Consider the following 21444-nt stretch of genomic DNA (forward strand, 5'->3'; position numbering starts at 1 on the left):
GGCAATTCATTTTTTAAATTGTAATTAATCACATGACTTCAGATAGTTAACTCATGATTAATCACACATTTTATATCTGTTCTAAATATACAATAACAACTTTTTTTTAGGTTTTCATACTCTTGTTAACAAAAGTGGAAAAAAAATTTAACTAATAGAAATAGTCCAAAATAATTTTTGACGTCTAAAGCCGTCAATGGCAGTGAATGAGTTAATGGGACCCTTGACTGGGTTTGCCTTAGGCCCTCAATGACTAAATATGCCCCTAGTACAAATACAGTATCATAAAATGAGGAGAAAATAGATCACCACTGTCAATTTTCACATCTCTCAAAAAAAGGTTGCGCTTTCCAACAGACGCAGCTGTACTTAAGTGCTACAGAAGACATGAAATAATAACAATAAAACAATCAGAAATAACCAAACAAAATCTTCTACTCCATTCAAAATACTCAATGGCACTTTACGTACATGACGTGTCGAATTTATTTATTTATAATTTATAAATGTATTTAATTTATTTCCAACAGTCGTTTATCTTCATTTCATAGCATGTGTTTTGACTGCCCATCTTCCAGTAGAGTGTTAGATTATTTATTTATTTATTTATTGATTGATTGATTTATTGATTTATTTACAATCAGATTTCAGCTTCCATGTGTTGCCATGTCAACATAATCTGCACAGGGCCTACAGAATCAAGAGTTCAATCCCATGACACACAAACAGTATTAACAACCTGTTTTTTTTTTTTTAACCAATCAGATTTTAGATTTACTACATTTGGCAAATCCATGCAATTACTCAATCAGCCGATGGAATAATTGACACTTACGGGATAATTGATTCTAACACGATACAATACTAACAGCCACACATACACTACTATTAAATCATTCAAATCGTAAAGTTGCGTGTAAAAACCTATATGTGCATCTGTCCGGCGCGTATATGCGTTTGAAGCACAACAGTTGCATTATAGGGAGATTGAGGCTTTAAAGGTCATGCGTGACTATAGAAAAAGATTAAATGTGTTCTGCCAGTAGGCCTATACACACTCTGTGTGGATTATTACAGCGTTGAACCCGCTGCCTCCCCCCCAAAATGGCCCACTGGACGCCCGCCATTCAACCAGAACAGGTCCCGTTGAGCAATTCTGGTCCCACTGTCGTGATTACATATGTTCTCTTTGAGATTGTGCATAATTTAGATGTTTCTGGGGTTGGTGAAGGACTCTGGTTGGTGGCCCGGTGGGTGGTGTCTGGTCGGTGCTGGATTTCACTTTCCTTTCTTTTCTTTGGTCCTTCCTCGGGTCTCCTGACGGCCTCACGACTCTGGCTGGATTCTGAAGTGTTCGGTTTAGGTGAACGGTATGGGATTTTCTTATAGGTTTTAGGTGAACTGATGAATACACACGCACACGCACACGCACATGCACATGCACTTACACACCCACATACAAAATAAAAATTTATAAAAATAAATTAATTAATAAAATTTAATTTAAAAATAATAATAATAAGAGAGCAATGATGATGACATGTCAAATCGGTAAAATTACCGAATGAAATGAGCTCTCCAGAAAAGAAAAAAAAAAAAACCGAGATTGTGCATATCAATTTTCACACATCTGAGCAATTAATACCAATAGAAGATCCTTCATAATCCAATGATCTGATGATCGATCATGTTGGTGTTTTTGCTAGTTTTACATCTTAAAAATGGATTTGCAAGAAATCAGTCACAGCTCAAACATGTGGTTTCCTGATTAACTTGTGAGTCGCCAAGTATTCCCATTTAATTAATCAAACATGATTGGACAATACATCAATACTTGTCCCCTAATTTGTAATTCCTAACATTGAATAATTCTATGCTTCCTTCTTTGCGTACACTTCTCTGCTACAAAACAAGGTTGTAGCATTTTTTTGGTCATGAATAAAAGTACCCTAAATGTTATTCTTTCACCCCTGGAAGTTGATCAGGCCTACTTTTCATAAAGTGAATAAAATTCATCAATTCAAATATGTGAAAATGTTTGATAACAGTGTTCAAGAGGGAACATAAAACAGTCCTGAGAACTGTCTGTATAACCAACACATTTTGACACTTTGACACAAAATCTTGCACTTGTTGGTTTTACAAGAGACATAGGGGAATCTCAAAACAGTAAAAGAGACCAAGTAAGGCATTCATGTATTTTTAGGGGGAAACAGTGACGGTGTTCATGGGTGAGTTTGAAACAGTCCAAGTGCCAAATGTTCTGACTCCTCCATATTTTGTAACGTATCTTCAGCTGCTAAGAATTAGTCGAAAATGTACTGGAGAGGAAACGTCACATGGGCCTAGGGCTGTACCATATTATGATATCTGTCGTAGTGTGACATGAAAATGTTGAGAATATGTTATTTATTTGTATTATTTTGAGCTGGGGAATATTGTGTTAATTCTACACTAATGTAGCATCAACAAAAATATATGTTATACTTGTGCCTCACTCACGTCCTGGGCGTGTGTTAGAATAAATAAGTTATCCCATATTTACTCTTATAGTATTGCAAAGCATGACTCTTGCTCTTGCAGCTGCAGAACAGGAACTGTACCCTTATCACAAGATAAGGATTAAAGATTTAGTTTTTGGAACGCCCTGTAATAAAAAATAAATAAAAAGAGAAGGCTCGGGAGAGTGTGCCTCAGAACGGGTTGGAGATTGTAATCTCTATCCGGTCTCCTCGCAAGCAAAAAATTGAGATAAAAAAAAACTATTTTCCAAGGGAGTCCTGGCCAAGAGGCCGCAGAAGTTACAGTGGCAGCAAAATTAAAATAACATACATGTCAGTAAAAATTACAATTCCAACACAGCATAAGTGTACATGTGTAGCAGATACAAGCTGCTCGTGGGAAAGTACGCAAGTCAACCTTCACACTCCTCGAGAGCCTCAAGAAAAGCGCTAGCCGGTGGGCTCGAAGCCTCAGCTGCTGTTAGTGCACTCAACGCTAACCCGAGGGACGTAGATCTGAGCCTCGGGCAGGACTGCGCCGGATGACACATGTGCTCCAAGGTAAAATGAGTTCCTGAGTTTTTGTGTGGCAAGAGGTGACTTTAGACACGTTGCACGAACATTGTATGAAAAATCAATGAAGTTTAATGTCACTGCAGCAATGAAACTCCAGTTCCTGCATAGCATTGCTAGAGGTATTTATCCACTGGATATTTCATCAAACAAACTTTTATACTGTTCATTAAGACGTCTCAACTCCTCTCTAATTAGTTCTACGCAGAGGATAAAGAATATAAAGTACGACTAACTACTGTTAAATCTGCCTACATGTGTTGTTGCACTGGTTGTGTTAAATCACCATAACATAAATGCTGATTAGTAGGGGTGGGGAATCTTTGAATGTCTCACCATTCGATTCAATTCCGATTTGTGGGTGTGTGATTCGATTCGGAATCGATTTTCTATTAAGAACGATTTTTGATTCAAAATGATTTGATTGACAATGATTTTTGCTAGATGTTCAAGGAATTGTAATGATCTACTCCAGTCTGACTCGCTAATGCTAATTAGTGCGCTACTCGGGGCACTTTTATCACTCAAAAGAACGGCTCCACGCTGCAAAAAAAACAAAACACTTTTATTATAATAATTTGATTGTGACTTTTTCCTTCTACTCTCTAATGTGGCTACAACTTAACAGTGTATCAAAACGCGTGGAACCACACTGCCCCTAAGTGGCCAAATCGGGTACAACATGAACAGTGCTCCCAATACAGGCACAAACAAAAAAAGGGAAGACAGTATAAAATAATTTAAATTAAATCGATTTTTGGGACATTTAAAATCAATTCTGAATCATACTAAATGAGAATCGATTTTTTTTTGGCACACCCCTACTAATTAGCATGAGCTTTTAAGTTAGCAGACTGAAAGGCTCTTGAAGCCTCTTTTTTTTAATGATGATGATTTGATCACCGTTCACCAAATTGCTGCTTGATCCTCAAGCTCGGGGTGATGCAAACAAGTCGACATATGAGGTCATTAGTGCATCACATTTGATCATGCGTCACACATGCGTGGTGAACGAAGTCTCTTTTTCATATGAACACATTGCCACAGCAGCGATTACCATGCAAGGCTTACCCTGCAGGTCAGAGACCTGCTGTCAACACTCCAATAAAGGCCAGCCTCACAGTGATGGACGCATGATGTTCTCAGCCTGACGATTATAACCTTGATGCATAGTAAAAGAAGGTCACGCGGATAGCCGTACATAGTAATGTCAAACATACAACATACATGTCACATACCCAGCAAGCCCAGAAAGGTTTCACCTTCTTACACACACACACACACACACACACACATACATAGTAAAGGAACTGTAGCCACATCCATTACGATCCAGCCCCTTTCTCTGACATTCTTATCAGGAACAATTAAACATTTAAGAGACAAGGCGCCACAAATTAGCACCACAAGAGGCGGACATTATAATTTCTCGATAACACAGTAGCTACAGGGGACGGCGCCGTAATGAATGTCGCAAAGGAAAATGAAAACATAATCTAATGTAGAGAATGAAGAATGTTTTTTAGCGGTTGCTGTGAGATGCTAATGGCATTTCAGTTTGTCCATCCGTCCACTTTGAAGTATCTCAACAGATGTTTGATTAGAATCTAGGTGTTGAATCTCAATGACATGGATTATTGTTCATTATTCTGGTATGTTCGCGGCTGGAGACAACATACAATAATGTAAGTAAGCTGCCATTAGATTTGTTGTAATGACCGTATGTATGGCAGACCTTTACCAAGGCCGAAGTGGTAGTTCGTCCATCTGTTTGTTATTTAGCAGGCTATATAGTACTTGGTTTACGGAGGAAGATGAACAGGCGGGTGGTTCCATGATGGTTCTCGGGGGAAGGATGCTTTTGTGACTTGAACAGTGAAACTACATAATTCCTTTATCCGCAACACCTCCCCCGCAAGTGGAGCGTAACATAATACAAATAATGATTACATAAATATTATGTGTCCATTTTTAGCTCTCTTTTCTGTGTGTTATATTGATTTTCTTTTTTTAATCCAATATTTTTTTTCATCCTTAAAATTGTTAAATTGGCGTATTTCCTGGGGTATCTTTGGGGGAGATGGCAAGTGAGGCAGTGAGCAGCCAGCCTCACTTCAGATCACTCACAAAATCAGAAATAGCTGAATAACAGCTATATCTAATGCCTAATGGTAAAATGACAGAAACAGAAATGGCTATTGGCAAGTAACAGGGACTTTTGCTCTGAGGAAGAGGCGCATGCACCAAAAACGGATTTTTGCAGCTGGAATAGTCATTTGCCACCTTAACAATGTATCGAGTGTATTTCTGGTTAAAGTTATCTTCATTGAAAAACTGTGCTTTTCTTTCAAATTTAAGGAAATTACTTGGTCAGCCCAAACTTTGTTACAGTTACAGTTTCCAGAAAAGCTGCTAAGGGACTCGGTGTAATTTTCAAGGCTTCTTTTTTCAGCCCCACATTTACTGGATTAAGTCATTTGGCCAGCAGGTTGAAATGCTGTATAATCTCCCATGGGTTGAACACAAGCAGCATCCCAGTCTCTGGAGGCTGAGAACTGCAATGGATGGGCGGGACGTAAACATTACAGAAATTAACTGTTTCCTGATGGTTTATAGTTTAATTATATTAATTAACCACAGTATATGCGCCTAGAGGTAGAGCGCTTTTGTCTTTCTTTGCCATGTGCTCAGTTAAAGCTCATACACAGAGGCACCCAGTCACATTTACAATTACTCTAGTATTTCTAGTTGCTTTTCTCATTTCTTCTTCAACAGTACACATGACTCAATCCAGCACATGGAGTAAGCATTTGCACTACCATAACTCGTTTAACATTAGTCTTGGAAGGTGACAGTTGCAGATTAAAATCAGACATAGGATGATTCAACGCACGCACAGAAAAATACATCATTTGTTCAAGAAAATGATCTAATTTACCAGCAGAGAGAGGTAAATATTCTAATTGCAGAAAGAGTTTGAGATGATGTCAAAATGAACATGCAATTAATTAATTTGCACATGTGCATGATTTACTGTGCTCCTCCGATAAAAATATATAATTCATACAAGATGCAATACTGCCCCCTGTCAGCTCTGAGATGAAAGCATTTTGTGATGAAATACTAGAGACGTATTTTCAGATTAAATCCATCCACATCATTTCATATTTCCTGATAATTATATACAATCAAATACAACAAAAGGTTCATTTTATATTGTTTGATTTAGAACTATTTAATCGTGATTTATGAACACACACACACACACACACACTGAAAAAAAGAACAATAAAACGTCAAGGCTATGGACTACCTGGATGAGAATCACAGACACAAGGGGAGGGGGGGAGAAAAAAAAAAGGAACTTCACTTGTGCAAAAGAGTGCCAACAATCGCCCAGGAGTCAAAGTAAAGCACCAAGATGATGATCATAATGATGAGGAGGATATTCAGACTGTCAGAATTTGCTAAGAAGCTCCATGACTGCAATAGTCGTGCTCTGTCCGAAGATGAAGGCTCCAACAACAATGGTGAGGATTCCCCAAACTGTTAAAACGACCCTGCAAAATGTAACAATTGTGTTAGTAAAAGTAAAAAAATAAATTAAAAAAAAAACATTTGGTGGTTGAGTTTAGCTGCGTAAATTTAACTGTGACAATGGGAGCAACAAAAAAAGTGTTGCATTCGTATTTTTGTTCTGTGTAGAAATGATTGTCTTAGTGGAGCGTACTCACTTGACTCTCGGACTCACAGGTTCATTTTGCATGATGAATACCAAGCACAGACCTGCATTGCAAGACAGATAACTTTGCATTTCAATAATGCAGCCTCAGTTATCCACATTTACACACTGACAATCTAACCAATCTACATGACTCAGCAAAAATGACACAATCAAGCTACGTGTACTTGCTGTGCGTCAACCCAAGGTAAGTCCTCTATTCTCTCCTGCTCTTTTTTTTTCTTCAATGTTTTCAGACATAATGGATTGTGTTATTCAAACTAATTCAACCCTGTAACTCATGTCATCGGAAAAAGACAAAATGTTCCTTTTCTTGATAGTTTGCTCTTGACCAGTTAGCATCGCAGCTAGCATAGCTTGCATGTCCTCTTGAGCTAAAACGCCATCGTAGCATTGATTTGCAGCCCTGTTACTTACAACCATGTTACTGTTATTAAACTAATACGGTGTACTCTACTGCTAGCAGACTAATACTAAAATGATAATACAATGTACCTTGAGGTAAACAATTCAAATAATATGCCTGTTTTCCTTGAAATCATAACAACAACAAGAAAGTAGTTGGCCCTTTAAAAAAAATGCTGGTGCCTAAATTGTTCTCCAAATCTGGAATGACCCAATTAGAGATGCTTAATGTAAACCTTGCAGTAGCCTGTCTACATATAAAACAGTGTAGAAAAATATGTACCAGGGAAGATAAAGATGAAGAAGGCACTGATTCCTCCAATGACACTGATGACCTCGCTCATGTCAGGGACAAACATGGCGATGAGAAGGGTAACGGTGATCCAGATAACAGTAAGAAGCGCCCTGCAGCGACTCTCAAAAGAGCTTGTGACGATTCCCCGTCGACGCCTTTGGATTCGCACCATCAGGTTCAGGATGACGGACCTGTGAGACGCACGCACTTTGTTTAGTAAATATTCACAAACCTGAAACTTTCAATACGTGTGCAGGCGAACATTTTTTACATACCTCCCGAGAAGAAGAATAATTGGATAAATAGTAATGATTGATATTCCAAAAAGCAGTCTGGAAATTATCATGACGACATCATTCCCCGGGTACGACATCAAGATATCGGAAGCAACTTCTCGACCGAATGTCATGAAGCCATACACACCTGGCGGTAGATAAAGTGGACGCATTTAGCAGTTTCCAGCTTACAATGCAAGGAGCTTTGTGATTTTTGGAGGTCAACTCACCGGTGAGCGTGTAGATGAGCAAACAGAAGAGCATGGAGACGACAGAGATGACCACCCAGTGCGTAAGCTTTTGGTTCTCCATGCTGCTGTAGATTGCTATACAGGCCTCGTGACACTGCACACACAAGCATGCAGACTTTCTACAACATGTTGATATGCAGCTGTCAGATTATTGTTTATTTTTGTACATTTGTGAAGTCAGACGTCACTAATGTTATAATTGAAAGACAGCCTTGTGGCTCCAGCTCCAACTCTTTGTTCTAGTTTGTTAAATGTGTTGAGTGTATTGTTTGGATGTTCATTTGATTCTAATTGTTATTTACTCAATGGAGTTGATGAATTCCATATGCTGCAATTCATGTGAAGAGCCTGCATACAAGCCATTCTAAATATGTGGATCCTACCTGGAAACCAAAGCAGATGGTCGGCACAACACTGAACATGGATGCCCACGAGCCCACACTGTAAAAAGAAAAGAAAAGAAAAAAGACTGACATCACTTGCAGACCAAGACAAAAGAAGACTTAACCTAAAATAATTTCAGGTGAAGATGAATTTGTGAGAATTGGCTAGTATGAACAAAAAACAAAAGGGTTTTACCCTTTTAAATTGTTGACAGAAATGTTGTAATTAATCATCTTCAAATATGTCCACTGCAGTAGGTATTCATTTTCACAGAAATAAAATGTAGCTTCAGTGTGACCTCCAGTGGTCAAAGTGAGTTCCTTTTTAATTTTTTTTAAAAAAAAATTAAATTGCTAAGTTCTACACTGCAAAAAACAAACAAAAATCATCCATACTAGCTGAATTGGACCCAATGATGGCCCACAGACTGTATGGTTGACATCCCTGATTTATTGCCATCTTTTTATCGTCTTAATTGCAAAGCATTTGTCATAGTTGCACTACTTCCAGCAGTGTATAAGAATTGCAACACATAGAGACAGGAAACAATAACAATACAGTGGTTCTCCACTACTCACGGAGGACAAATATAAATGACACCCAAAAAGAACTAAAAACAAAAAATATATACTGGAGGAACAAATAGGTGAATTTGCATATTTTACTCACAGGCATATCAGTGAATAATGACTAATATTACTGCAGGTCACTGACGAGCTGAGGCATCTCCATGTAACAGTTATAGAAAAAAATTGTAGACCACTTTATTTTCTGGGGAATTTGAACTCCTACTAAAGGTGCATGAAAGACAAAGGAAAGCATGTGCCTTTTGGCAGCGTTTTGTTTATTATAAAGAAAAACATGAAAATTTGTTACATAAGCTCTTAAACTCTTATGATCTTTTTTTTTTTTTTGGTCATTATTTTTTTCCCAAACAAAATGACCTTTCCAGGCATGTAAATGAACAAGAAAATGAAGAAACAATGGTTGTTTATTATTTTTTATTTTTTTTATTTGTTTATTTATTTATTTTTTACAGCAGTACAATGTCCAGGAATTTTAAGCAAAAAAAATAATAATGTGGGGAAAAAAACTTTAACTTCTTTACTATGTGAAGCACATTGAGTTAGTCTGTTTATGAAAAGTTTATCAAAATGAAGCTAACTTGTCTTTAAATAAATGCTATTTATTTGTGGCATTATTGTTTGTTTATTATAAAATACAAAAACCTTGTGACTGACCCTTGAGTGTGCTGTGGCGTCAGAATGGCCGTGTGGCTGTCCATCAGGTAGTATTTGACAATCACCGCCACACACAGATAGGTCGCAGCCAATGTCCCCAGCACACTGTGGTGACGAGAAATACATTCATTGACAACAATGAGATATCATTCCAATGTACACGTACACAAACCTTGTGTATTTCTGAATGCCAATTTCTTTTGGGATGGACAGCGGCAGGATGATGACGAGACACATAACGAAGAGGGCAAAGCGTTGGTCAGTGTACCAGTGATATGGTATTTCACCTTCACTTGACCCCGTCACCGTCTCATATAAAGAAATACACACTGGTGAACACAAAAATAGGAGAATAAGAATAACTACTATCATTATAATAACACATGGAAATGTCTGTGAGCCATAAAAGATTTACACTGTAAATAAATAATCGATATTTGGTCAAATCGTGTGAATCATTTGCATATGTACAGTACAAGCAATTTTGAAAAGATGTGTTCAATGAAGGCATGTTATCACGCTAAGTGCTTGAGCCCATCTGCACTGCCTGCGTCAAAATGGATGCTGGGCGTGTATCTGAAAATCCAATCAAATGCTCTGTTTAAAATTCGGACAGCAAAAACATTTAAGGGATTAGGATGATGTCAGATGGACAAGATGACAAAAAGGAAAATGAAAACCAGGTTGCAGTAATGCATCCCAAGCACGTGTTTATCATAATACTAACTACAATGAATGTTTATGTGCGGATTATCGAAAAGGTATTATTATTACAATATGACATACAACTCATATGTTCAAACACAAAAAAAGTGCTAACGTTCAAGTTTAGCAGAGTGCTTTTCCTTTTCATCAATTAAAAAAAAAACATTTATATCATGTGAAAAGAGCACTCTAATACTTTGTGTATCTAAGTAGTAAAACAATAAGAAATTCAAATAATTCAATAAAGAATCACATGTGGATCTTTCTGGTGTGTGTGGCCACTAGTGGGCAGTATATAATACCTCAGTATAAAGGACTCACATTTCTCCAGCTGGTCCTGTACCACCACCAGAAAGGCGACGCATATCATGAAGAGGTTGAAGCAGAAACAGACTTCACAAAGTTGGCCAATGGCTTGTCCACACACTTCTCGCACCACATCCTGGTATGTCTTTTGTCTGCTGACGGACGAGGCGTAGCCAAGGATGACCAGTCCGCTGATGAGGAACACCAGAGATACCTGCACGAGTAGCCGAAACTTTGTCGTCAACAGACTCTGAATACTTTTGTCCATGTCATTTTTTTAAAGTGATTTAGCAGCATTCTTCATAATTAGCTTTTTTGCTTTGTCTGTCAGTTACTGTGTGAAATGAATTCATGGTTGGGTTGAAATGATGGTACCAAATCAGAACTGTCTGCAACTGAACACATGATGGTCCTTACCTACTTTCTAATCACTTTACAATACTGTACATTTTCTGTCTTTTTCAAAAGGTTGTTAGTCAAAACAGGTCCGTTTGAATTGGCTTAAAATGTAATGTTGTGATTCAGACCTTTTTAATGAATTGTTGTTTTTATAATAAAGACATAAGTTGTTTATTCTTAGCCCATAATTTATATGCTGATGTTAAGGCAATTATAACATTATATATTTTTCTCAGTTTGGGTCCCATTATAAATTTACATTACCTCTAACCATTTGGGGCCCCTGGTCTACCTGGAAACCTCATGCAGTGACAGCTGAGTGCCTTGAGTGGAGGCTTAATTAGAATTCACCCGTGAAAAGCATGTGAATATTTTCACACAAGGGAGAAAAGGGCTTAAGTGTGTACAGTGTTCCCCTACGTATTTGCGGTTCTCTACTTGCCAATTCTTTCTGATTTCTTAGGGAACCTGTCCTCTGCCTTTTGGGCTCAAAGCTCTTTCTATAATAATAATAATCATAATAATAATAAAAGGGTTAGAAAATAAGTGTGAAGTTAAGCGCCAAGTGGGGCTGTGCCACCATCTTGTGGCATATAGGCAATCAAAAACTGTATTTTTGGGGTGGCTGTCAATTAACGACAAATATCAACACTTAAGGCCTGGCTAAAAGACCTTCAATATAGTCCGACTCCTAACATAATAATCACTTCATTGTACAGTAAAGAACAATCTAATACTTTGGTGTAAATTTCGAATGTGCTCTTATTGACATGCACGCTAAATCAGTAATCACAGTCATCCTTGCAACTCGTGCGTTCACATACCAGCTCCACGCTAACAGCAGTAGTCACTCCGCCAGCTTTCTGGAAGGCCCATGGGAAGTTTAGCAGTCCGGCTCCAAGCGCAGACTTGAGCATGATGAACACGGCGCCGAAGGATCCCAGCCGCGGGGGATCTGAATGGGATGCGGACCGAGCCAGCAGGCTAATGCTCTCCCGGGCTAGTTCCTCCATATTGCTGTCGCTTCCACAAACACAATTCCTCGAGGTTCAACTAATTCCTCCACTCCCAGCCCAGGCCACCGTAATGCACATATATGGTCCTGCTGCCCTTTCAGCCACGTGGTCTAATTGGACGTTTTGACTATTAAACATTTCACTCTGAGGTGACAAATGTGACACTTGGGCGTCTGGCTGCCCTCTTCCTCTCTCATTCAGGTTATAACGTGAAGCTTGAATTCTGATTGACCTCATGGGAGGCACGCAGGATTTGTACACGTAAGTAAATATTGCACGTGATTTAATAGCAAGTGTGTTGTCAGGACAGTAGTTGTCTCTGTCCAAGGGGGAAAAAAACGCAACGTAAAAGTCATTTTGAGGTGAACAACAACACAACTTTGCCTCAATAGTTAGTTTACCCAATGCAAAATCGGTGTGGTGTTATTTTTGGGGTGGCAACAGGTGCACACCAACAATAAAACAATACTTACATGTGCATTTTAATCCTTCAAAAATAAACAAAAAAACAATATTACTGCAGTTTACTGAGATGGTTAAGAAACTCTTGAATGGTGCGTCTGTTTATCGGTATTATACTGCCCCCATGTGGCCAAGGCACGCACGCCAGAAAGAGCAGCTCAATATCAATTGAATTGATGCAAATACTGTTAAAAAAAATTACATTCAGTTGAATTATGTCATTGCTGTATGTTTTTATAAATGGACAATTTTGCAGAGTGCAATTTTTCTTATTGTATGAATATTTTCTGCTACAGAAATGCAAACGAATATGTTTCGTTAGCTTTTTATGTCTGTTTGCAATATTGAAAAAATTGTAATGGAGAATTACGATGTTTTCAAGAAATTCAATTTTGTCACCCTTTTTCAACTTATTATGTTTTCAGGTTCCCAAATGCTGTTGTCATCTAATCTGAACAAATGGCCACAACAGACACACATTTTAACCTTGTTTATCACTTTATAATTAAGTTAATGGTAGGTAAAATACTATTTTTCTTCTACAAAATAATTTTTGGGGTCTGTACATAGAGTTTGTGCTGTAACTTTAATGGGGGGGGGGGGGCATTTATTTTTCATGCACAATTACTCTCAGGTTGGATTAATTTATTTATTTATTTGGAATCTAAACTGTCAGTGGCTGTGTGATGAGGTAGGCCTATGGAATCTCACATTCCTTTATGTCTTGGTCATATAGAACAGAGAACACAATCTGGTACATGGCACTCCATAATCCTGAACATGTTTGACGTCGCACACCATCTGTTGTCCACGAGAAAGAGAGAATGGGGGGGGGGGGGGAGGATCAGAACCTTGTGTGCTATACTCACTGTTTTAAACACAATGCTTTTCTTTGAGTTATCTTATAAAGATTTGATCATTGTATTGAAGATTTTCTCAAATTATTTGCAGAAAAATCTGATTCAAGACACACAAAGGATTTTAGAACACTCCCCGGTTGGATGGAGTTAATAATAATAATAATAATAATAATAATAATAATATTTTTGGATGTACCTAAATTTTACCCAAGTACTAACAACACTCAAAAAAAAATCCTGAACATGGGAAGTAGTTCTGCCCAATGTTGTTTCTATCTTAATCTCATTGAAATAGATGATGCAATTCCAGTTTTTTTTCTTTTACATCATAAAAAGGGTAAATAACAGCCATACTAAAGTGGAAGGCTGATCATTCTGTTTTATTTAAAAATACATGAATATTTTCCATCCCATCACTGCATCTCATAATATTCTATAATAATGGCCTGCATATTGATACACGCATTCATATTCAGGAGACACTTTCCTCTTTACATGCTGACTTGTCACTGGGATAATGAAAATAGGCCATCATCAAAATGTGCCTTTTCGTCACTCAAACAACCGACAAACCAATGACCTTTAACATGCAGTCACTCTTATTTCATATCAACACTGCTATCATTTAACTACATTTATTGATAAGCCTTTGTGAAAATAAAATTACACGATTAGAATACCAGTAACTGACTTTAATATAATTTTAATGCAGCAATCTTTTATAAAAGCAGGACACAATGGCTGGCTCAGCAGCTCCTGCTTCTTAATATTCATGCTGCAGTGATGGCGCATTCACATCTGACCTTTGACATTTTTTAGATGTTACGTCATCCTCGCTCTCATTTCGCCATAAAGTTTCTCTAAGAGTGTTTCAAAGGTTTGGAGGTGCACACCCACAGCGGATGAATAAAGACAGGCGAGATTAATATACTCATGCCGCCATTGTTATGAAACCGTTTAAGGGTATTAAGATTACACACACACGCACACATGCGGCCAAATACTCCCAGCACTCACTAACTGAAATAGCTACATTTTACACACGAAATCTCAATTTAAAAAAATAAAATGAACTGTGACTATGCATTTTATATCTGTGAAACATAAAAATAACATATTGTGCTCAAAATCATATCAATATAAAAAAAATTGTGATTATTAATTCAATGTTTTATCTGAGATATATTCCACAGAATCGTTGCCATTTGTGTCCACAGAAAATTAAATTCATGATTTTTTGAAGCAGTGTCCTGCACATTGATGTGTTTGCATATTTAATAATTGCAAATCAAAATGTTAAAAACTTAAACCACTTTGAACACTAGAAAAAAAATGCATTTATTGCATCTTTCCGCTATCTAAAATGAGTTTTTCCAATAAAATATAATATTACTGTAAATGCTTTGTAAAAAGTCATACTTTTTACATATTTTTGTTACTTCTATCCAAACTATATTTTAAGAGTTTTGTTTTGTTTGTTTGTTTGTTTGTTTGTTTGTTTTTTGTTAAATTTACACTTTAGTCATGTGTATGGGTTTTCACTCAGTCCATTACCCCTCTGAAAATTTCAGTTCCATGGTCAACAGGAAGTTCCATCATTCTTAATCTCTTCAGGCCACGGAAAGGCCAAAATTAAAATTTCTGTATATTCGATGATGTATCTACTATGAATCTGGGGTGGTTGGTTTAAGTTCTAGGCAAACTCTTGCTACCTAAATTATTTTGTGTTTTTTTATATACAGTATTTTGTTGTTGTTGTTGTTGAATCATTGTAATATGCTGAACGTCAACATGTGGCTATAGTTAATGTATTTGCTAATTGTATGCTAAAAACTCGCTACTTTGACTTTCAGTCCTATTACTCGAATGTAGAGTGTCGTTATAAAAAAATGAACTAGCCTGAGATGCGTCAATAGAAATTTTGAGTATTTTAATATGTGTGTTATGAGTTTTAGAGTTGGGGGGGGGGGGGGGGACAAAATACTGTATGTTTATTTTCAGAGCTCTACAACAAGCAAATGGCACCGGCTCAGTGGAATGGAACACCATATACTCAAAATGTGCGTGTTTAGAAAAAATAAAATAAAATAAAATTAGATGTGCTATCTGAATTTTATGTCAAATAAAAATAAATGTGTTAAATAATAAATATATAATAGACAGTGTTTGTACTGACTACATTTTTTTTTTCATTTAACATATCACCCAGAAAAGAGTCCGTTCAGTCCAAAGCTGGCAGCTGTTTGCAGTCCACTTGTCTTGACCAAAACTATTTCAATTAGGTCGGCTTCTCTCTGAGAACCAGGCATTTAATCTGATCGTGCTGAAATGCATTTTAAATCTGAAACAAAAGAGACAATAAGTCTTCCTACCTCGGCCTCAGAAATCCTGATTTTAGGATAAAGACCTAATCACAAACGCTCCTGACCTGTGATCTGTGCTCATGTGTGTGAATCAACTGCCTGTTGACTGTCATTGTGATTTAAAAAGCTTAAAGCTGGTATTATTATTCTCTGATCTGGTCACCTAAATGTTCCTGAGCAACCTCACAATTTTTTCAAGCACTCAGATCAGAATAGACAGTAAATTATACTATGTTATACAGTCTGCTGGTAAAACAAATGGTCATACTAATGTCTCTTCACCGACTTCAATCCATTGTAAATTACTGAAGCTAGATCCTGAGCAGCATTAACAACATGCTACATGTGGGAAAGATGACTGTGGCGAGAGAGGGCCCGCATTGGTATGTTCTCCCCTTCAGTGTTTCCTGGTTGGTCTGATCCGAGGTGGGAGGGGTTAGGGGTGCAGGCACAGTGCTGGGTGCGAGGGTGGTGAGGCTGGCGCACATGTTGTAGAGGTTTCCAGAGAACTGGTCCTTCCTGGATTCTTGTCTTAGGGACTCCCACACCGCCGCTGCTTCTCTGGGACAGCCGGACATGGCCACGTTGGCACAAGCATGGAAGTTATTCCAGGATCTTTTAGGAACGAGGAAGAGAAGGAAGTAAGGAACATTGGGTGCGGAAGAAGCCATCAGCTGATATAGAAAGTCTACACACCCCAGTTGATTTTCCAAGATCACTCATTTAAAACACTTTTGCCACCATTAAAGTGACGTGCAATTTGATTGGGGGGAAAAAAATTATTTTTGAGTGAAAGTAAAAAATAAACAACTGACATAATGTGGTTGCGCAAGTATACACACCGTGCATCTGATTTAACTCTATAAATCTTTCAATCTTAGATGTTCTAGGAGGCTTTTTTTTCTTTCTTCTTTGGGTTAGGGTTAGGGTTTTGGTAAGGGTTAGATCACGAACATATTTAACTAAAAACAACAGACGGGCTACTAGTAAGCAGCAAAGTCTATTGTAAGACAATATTATTTAATCAATTGGAGGCCAGAATACAAGCAAAACAACACAACCATTTTCACATATAATCTACTTTATGTTTTAGCCCAAATGGGCCGATAATTTTGTGCTCGCATCAAAGTCAAATTCAAGATAATATTACCTGTGTAAGTAACTGGAGCCCACAAAAAGAGAAACAAATTAACAAAGCAAAAAATTGTGTTTTGTGTATGTTGAAATAGAAGGAATTTGCCCACTTTTTTTTTTTAAAGAACCACAAATTGTTGTGGATCTATCTAAATGTTACTGCTCTTGCTTTTCCCTATCAGCAAATGTAATATTTTATTCAACGGTGGTCCATGTCCATTATAATTATAAGTGCGGGGGAAATAATAAATAAACAAACAAATAAATAAATAAGTAAGTAAAAAAATAAATATTAAATAAATAAAATAAAATAAAAAATAAATATATAAATAAATAAAATAAAATAAAATACCCAGAACTTCGATCTATGAAGTATAACCACCAGCAGAGGGGAAATGTGCCTCCATAACTCTCATTTTTATTATTTCCATCCATCCATTTTATTTGAACTTTGAACTTATTTGAGCTGGGGCCTATCCCAGCTGACTATAGACAAGAGGCGGGGTGCCAATCAATTTATGATGCATTTTACAACTTGCTTAAGGCATCTGAAGTTTCTAAAGTGCCACTGTAGATGACTATTGAGAGAAAGAGGGTGAATGTTTTCTATGGCGCAGGCTGACTCTCACCTGCAGATTGAATCAATATCCTGCGTGTCCTGGTCTTTTTGTGTTTCCACCAAACTGTCCCCAAGTGTCAGCAAACACTGTGCAAAACTCTTGTAGATAGAACCACATGAAACAGCAATTGCAGCTCCACTACATACTCGGACCAAGCCTGAGGGAAAGGGAAAAGTTTCAACCTGTATTGTACAATGCATGCACATTGTGCACTTGAGGTCAAAATAATATCACTTCACATGGATGGTTGTGGGATTTCATGTAGTTTAGTAAAATGCAATGTCCATATGCTTGTAAGGATCAAAAAGATGCAAAAATATGTTGTGTTGTATTCATCTGGAAGGATTACACATTGTGAAAGCCTAAATCATTGTGGCCTTACATAAGCACTGCCTGACTGCACTGATGAGACACAAAACACAACCCTCTGTTTCTTCTGGAACGCTTTATGTACACACGATCTTGCAATCTGGCTAGTGAGTTTTGTCGTATTTAGTAGCACTGTATGTCACTGGCCAAATAGGCCTAGCTTGCAGGATGTGTTCTACATTGAGTGGGTTAGTGGGGTTAAGGTCGGGGTCGGACAATTTCCTCCACACCAAACTGACATGAAAAAACATGACACATGAAAATCTTTCATTTTTATTTTATTTTGGGGGTTTTAGATGCCTTGCTCGAGGGCACCCCGATAGTAGCAAGGAAGCAGACTAGCGTCACTCCAACCTCTAGTTGCAATTGCAGTGGTGCATTGATATTTTAATTTGGTCTGTGACCATGATCAAAACTTGTACTGTTTCTCAAATTATCTTTCTTCATTGAAATGATTGGAAATTTTATTAATCCATTCCAGCTTCCCAGTTTAAAAAAAAATGCATTGCTTTTTTTTTTTAATGAGAAAAACATCACTCTGTAATATTGTAATTTAAAAACACATACGGTGAGAAAGAATGTAAAGAATTTTAAAAAATGTATCACACTTTTTGCTTTAACTTAAAGTTGCAATATGGAACTTTTTCCCCCAAAATAACTTTACAATAAGCTTTTTATTTGACCATTTATGACTGAAATTAGTAGATTAACACCTTAGCTGTTCACAATGGGTACTCCTGCAAGCCCCTGGCCAATAGTTTTCAGACTGGATTTGGGTTAGAATTCCCCGCGCCCTGTCTGCTTTTTGCGGACGTAATGTGCGTGGTGTGTATGTGAAGAACTGAATGTGCAGTTTCATTTTTCGTCAGCAGGTGGCAGTAGCAATTCGAAATGGAATATTCTACATTCAGTAGCTTTAATAGACATCGTGCTGCTCCTTCTGGCGCTCGACCACCTGGGGGCAGTGTAATACAGACAGTCCAAATTTCTCAGTAAACTACGCCAATATTAGTCATTCTTTGCAAAGGATAAATCACTTTTAGCATATATGTCTGTGAGTCCAGTATTATTATCAGGGCTGTGCTTCTCGAATAACAGACGATTCGACACAATACATGGGGTGCGATACGATTCAAGGTTGTTAATTTTAAAGTGGAATGATTTAATCGATTCACTGCATTAAGGTTCGATATTGAACGACTCAATCCGACAGCGTACGATGCAATGAGTTCATTACTGTCAATTTACAATAGGAATTAATTTGTCAGTAATTTAAATGTATTTTCCTTGAAAGAGAATTACCAACATCGAGAGAATGAATGTAGCTTCTGTCATGTTTGATAATTATTATTTATGATATCTTTAAAACCTTAACTATTCAAGTTAATTAAATTTAAGCTGCCAGTTTAAGATATATTGATACCGATTCATTAGTTTATGTATAGATACACTCATGATGAACTACTGCCAGACTGCATACTGTTGACGGGGTCCATTCAACTAAGTACAGAATATTCATCAATTTTCTCCTAACATGTTCAGGGCTACAGCGAGGAACAACTATCTAATAAGAATTGGTTAAAAAAAATTACAAAATAAAAAAAAAATATATATATTAAAATTTAAAATTAAAAAAAAATGTTTTTAAATCCAAAAAAATATTTTTAAAAATATAAAAAAAATAAGAAAAAACTAATAAGAAAAAAAACCATTATAATAATAATAATGAAAAAATATAATAATAATAATAATGAAAACCTATGAGATGAGATATTAGCCTTATGAAAAAATAATAGTGTCCTCTCACTATTCATGTGGGCTCAGGACAGAGCCCTGCTGTTTATCGTGGCCACTCCAAAAAGTTTGTGATTGCCTAAAGTTGCCTCAAGATGGCAGCAAAGCTCTTTATGCTCTTAGACAATGTAATTGCCTGACGAAATGAAGCTCCTCCTTTTACTTCAACATAGTTCCCCCAATCTGCCGCAAGATAGCGCCAAAGCAATATTTTTATATTAGACTTTGCGTTTTTCAGTAAATAACAAAGGATAAGTTAAACAAAAAATCTACAAATAGGCATAATTCTGCCTATGCTGGGGTTCACATTCAGTCACCGATAGTGTAGTAGTTCTCATAGCTAAATTTCATGAAACTGGCTCTATTCATGTTAAGTGACCCATGCTTCAACACTGGTCTGTCACCGACGGAAGGATGGATGGGTAGTTCACTGTAGTGGGAAAATGTACTAGGGGCTTCTTAGATCAAGACTGAACAGTGTGCCTAATATTGTGACTCCCTCACGCAGTGGAGTTAAACACCACAGTTCTCTGATAGCGTCAATCAAAAGTGAGCATTATTATCTTTGAACAGGCTAAATTTTAATACCGCCCTTTTATTGTTTTCCATTGCAGCGTAATCTAACCTCTACTGACAATGTCTATGTCACACACATATCCACACATATGTTGTAGTCTCCAATCCACCTGACATACCCAAAACTGTGATATTGTACGACACAATCATCATTCTTAACATACCATTGAATCTAGAATTATGGGAAACAAATTGTATTAACACTCACAACGTGAAAATGCACAAACACACAATGTGCGTATAAAGAATTATTTATGCCATCTGTTTTTCTTCAGAATTTCACCTATGCCATATCCCTTGTTGAGTTTTATGAACAAAGGGGAATGTCCATGATCAAAAGACCCAAATAGGAACATGAAACAACCCTCAAAATGGAACAAAATTGCAACAAAGTTCTGGGAAATTTGCCAATGCACACATCATTACATGGACCAAACAGAACGAATCTTACTGATGGAGAAGGCGATGGGCAGCAGTAGAGCCGTGACGCCTGCCCGGGACTTCATCATTGGGCTCAGCAGAGTCCCGCGGAGCTGAGTCCCTCCTCTGACACAGAAGCTATGATGTGATGCTCCTGATGGATGAAAATCCACAACATGCGAAGCGTCCTGCCACCATCCGTTGGGAATTCATGAGATTGCAAAAGTACAGAACGCACAGAGGCACAAGCCTGATGGATTAGCGTGAGTGTGCGCGTGTGTGCGTGTGTGAGTGAGCGCGCGCGCGCGCCTCACGAAAGGTTTGGACCAACACATCCCAGCGCGGCACATTGGATTAAAGCATTCTAATTTCCGGTCTTTAGTATTTCAAACCTTTATTGACACACACTAAATACCGAGACACCGTAATAATGTGTCTAACAAACACTGACCTGTAAAAGAATCCTTCTGTCACGACTCACAAGCGTGACATGCACGATGTAAAACGGAGACATGATTATGAGTTGTTTTGTTTTTCATGTGAACAGATGGCGTCCCAATGCAGATGAGAGAATGTAGCTCACCTGAGACTTGGCCAGCAGAGAACCCTTTGAGAGTAGAACCAATCCATGTGGGAGTCATGTAAAGCCACAATGTGTTGATCTTAAGATATCTGACAAAAAAAAAGACACTCTGAAGTAAAGTGAAAATAAAAAAAAATCTATATCTAAATTTGATACCGCACAGAGAAGAG

General features: G+C 37.5%; 2 protein-coding genes across 2 annotated transcripts; both read right to left on the reverse strand.

Moving 5' to 3' along the window:
• Positions 1-6056: 6056 nt before the first annotated feature.
• On the reverse strand, positions 6057-12639 carry slc38a8b (solute carrier family 38 member 8b). Its single transcript, XM_086072076.1, has 11 exons — positions 12567-12639; positions 11902-12100; positions 10694-10892; positions 9840-9996; positions 9668-9772; positions 8426-8483; positions 8022-8136; positions 7792-7939; positions 7505-7707; positions 6809-6860; positions 6057-6634 (listed from the first exon to the last, which is right to left on the reverse strand). The coding sequence occupies exons 1-11, from the start codon at positions 12572-12574 to the stop codon at positions 6532-6534; spliced, it is 1347 nt and encodes a 448-aa protein (XP_085928202.1). The 5' UTR covers positions 12575-12639; the 3' UTR covers positions 6057-6531.
• A 1074-nt stretch (positions 12640-13713) lies between these two features.
• nrn1lb (neuritin 1-like b) lies at positions 13714-20971 on the reverse strand. The gene is made up of 3 exons (XM_086072077.1): positions 20723-20971; positions 17542-17689; positions 13714-16393 (listed from the first exon to the last, which is right to left on the reverse strand). Exons 1-3 carry the CDS (start codon positions 20778-20780, stop codon positions 16090-16092), a joined length of 510 nt encoding a protein of 169 aa, XP_085928203.1. The 5' UTR covers positions 20781-20971; the 3' UTR covers positions 13714-16089.
• Between the last annotated feature and the right edge of the window lie 473 nt (positions 20972-21444).

This window comes from Leptonotus elevatus, chromosome 3 (genome assembly GCF_054856555.1).
Source record: "Leptonotus elevatus isolate MCC_2025b chromosome 3, RoL_Lele_1.0, whole genome shotgun sequence".
NCBI classification, from domain to species: Eukaryota; Metazoa; Chordata; class Actinopteri; order Syngnathiformes; family Syngnathidae; genus Leptonotus; species Leptonotus elevatus.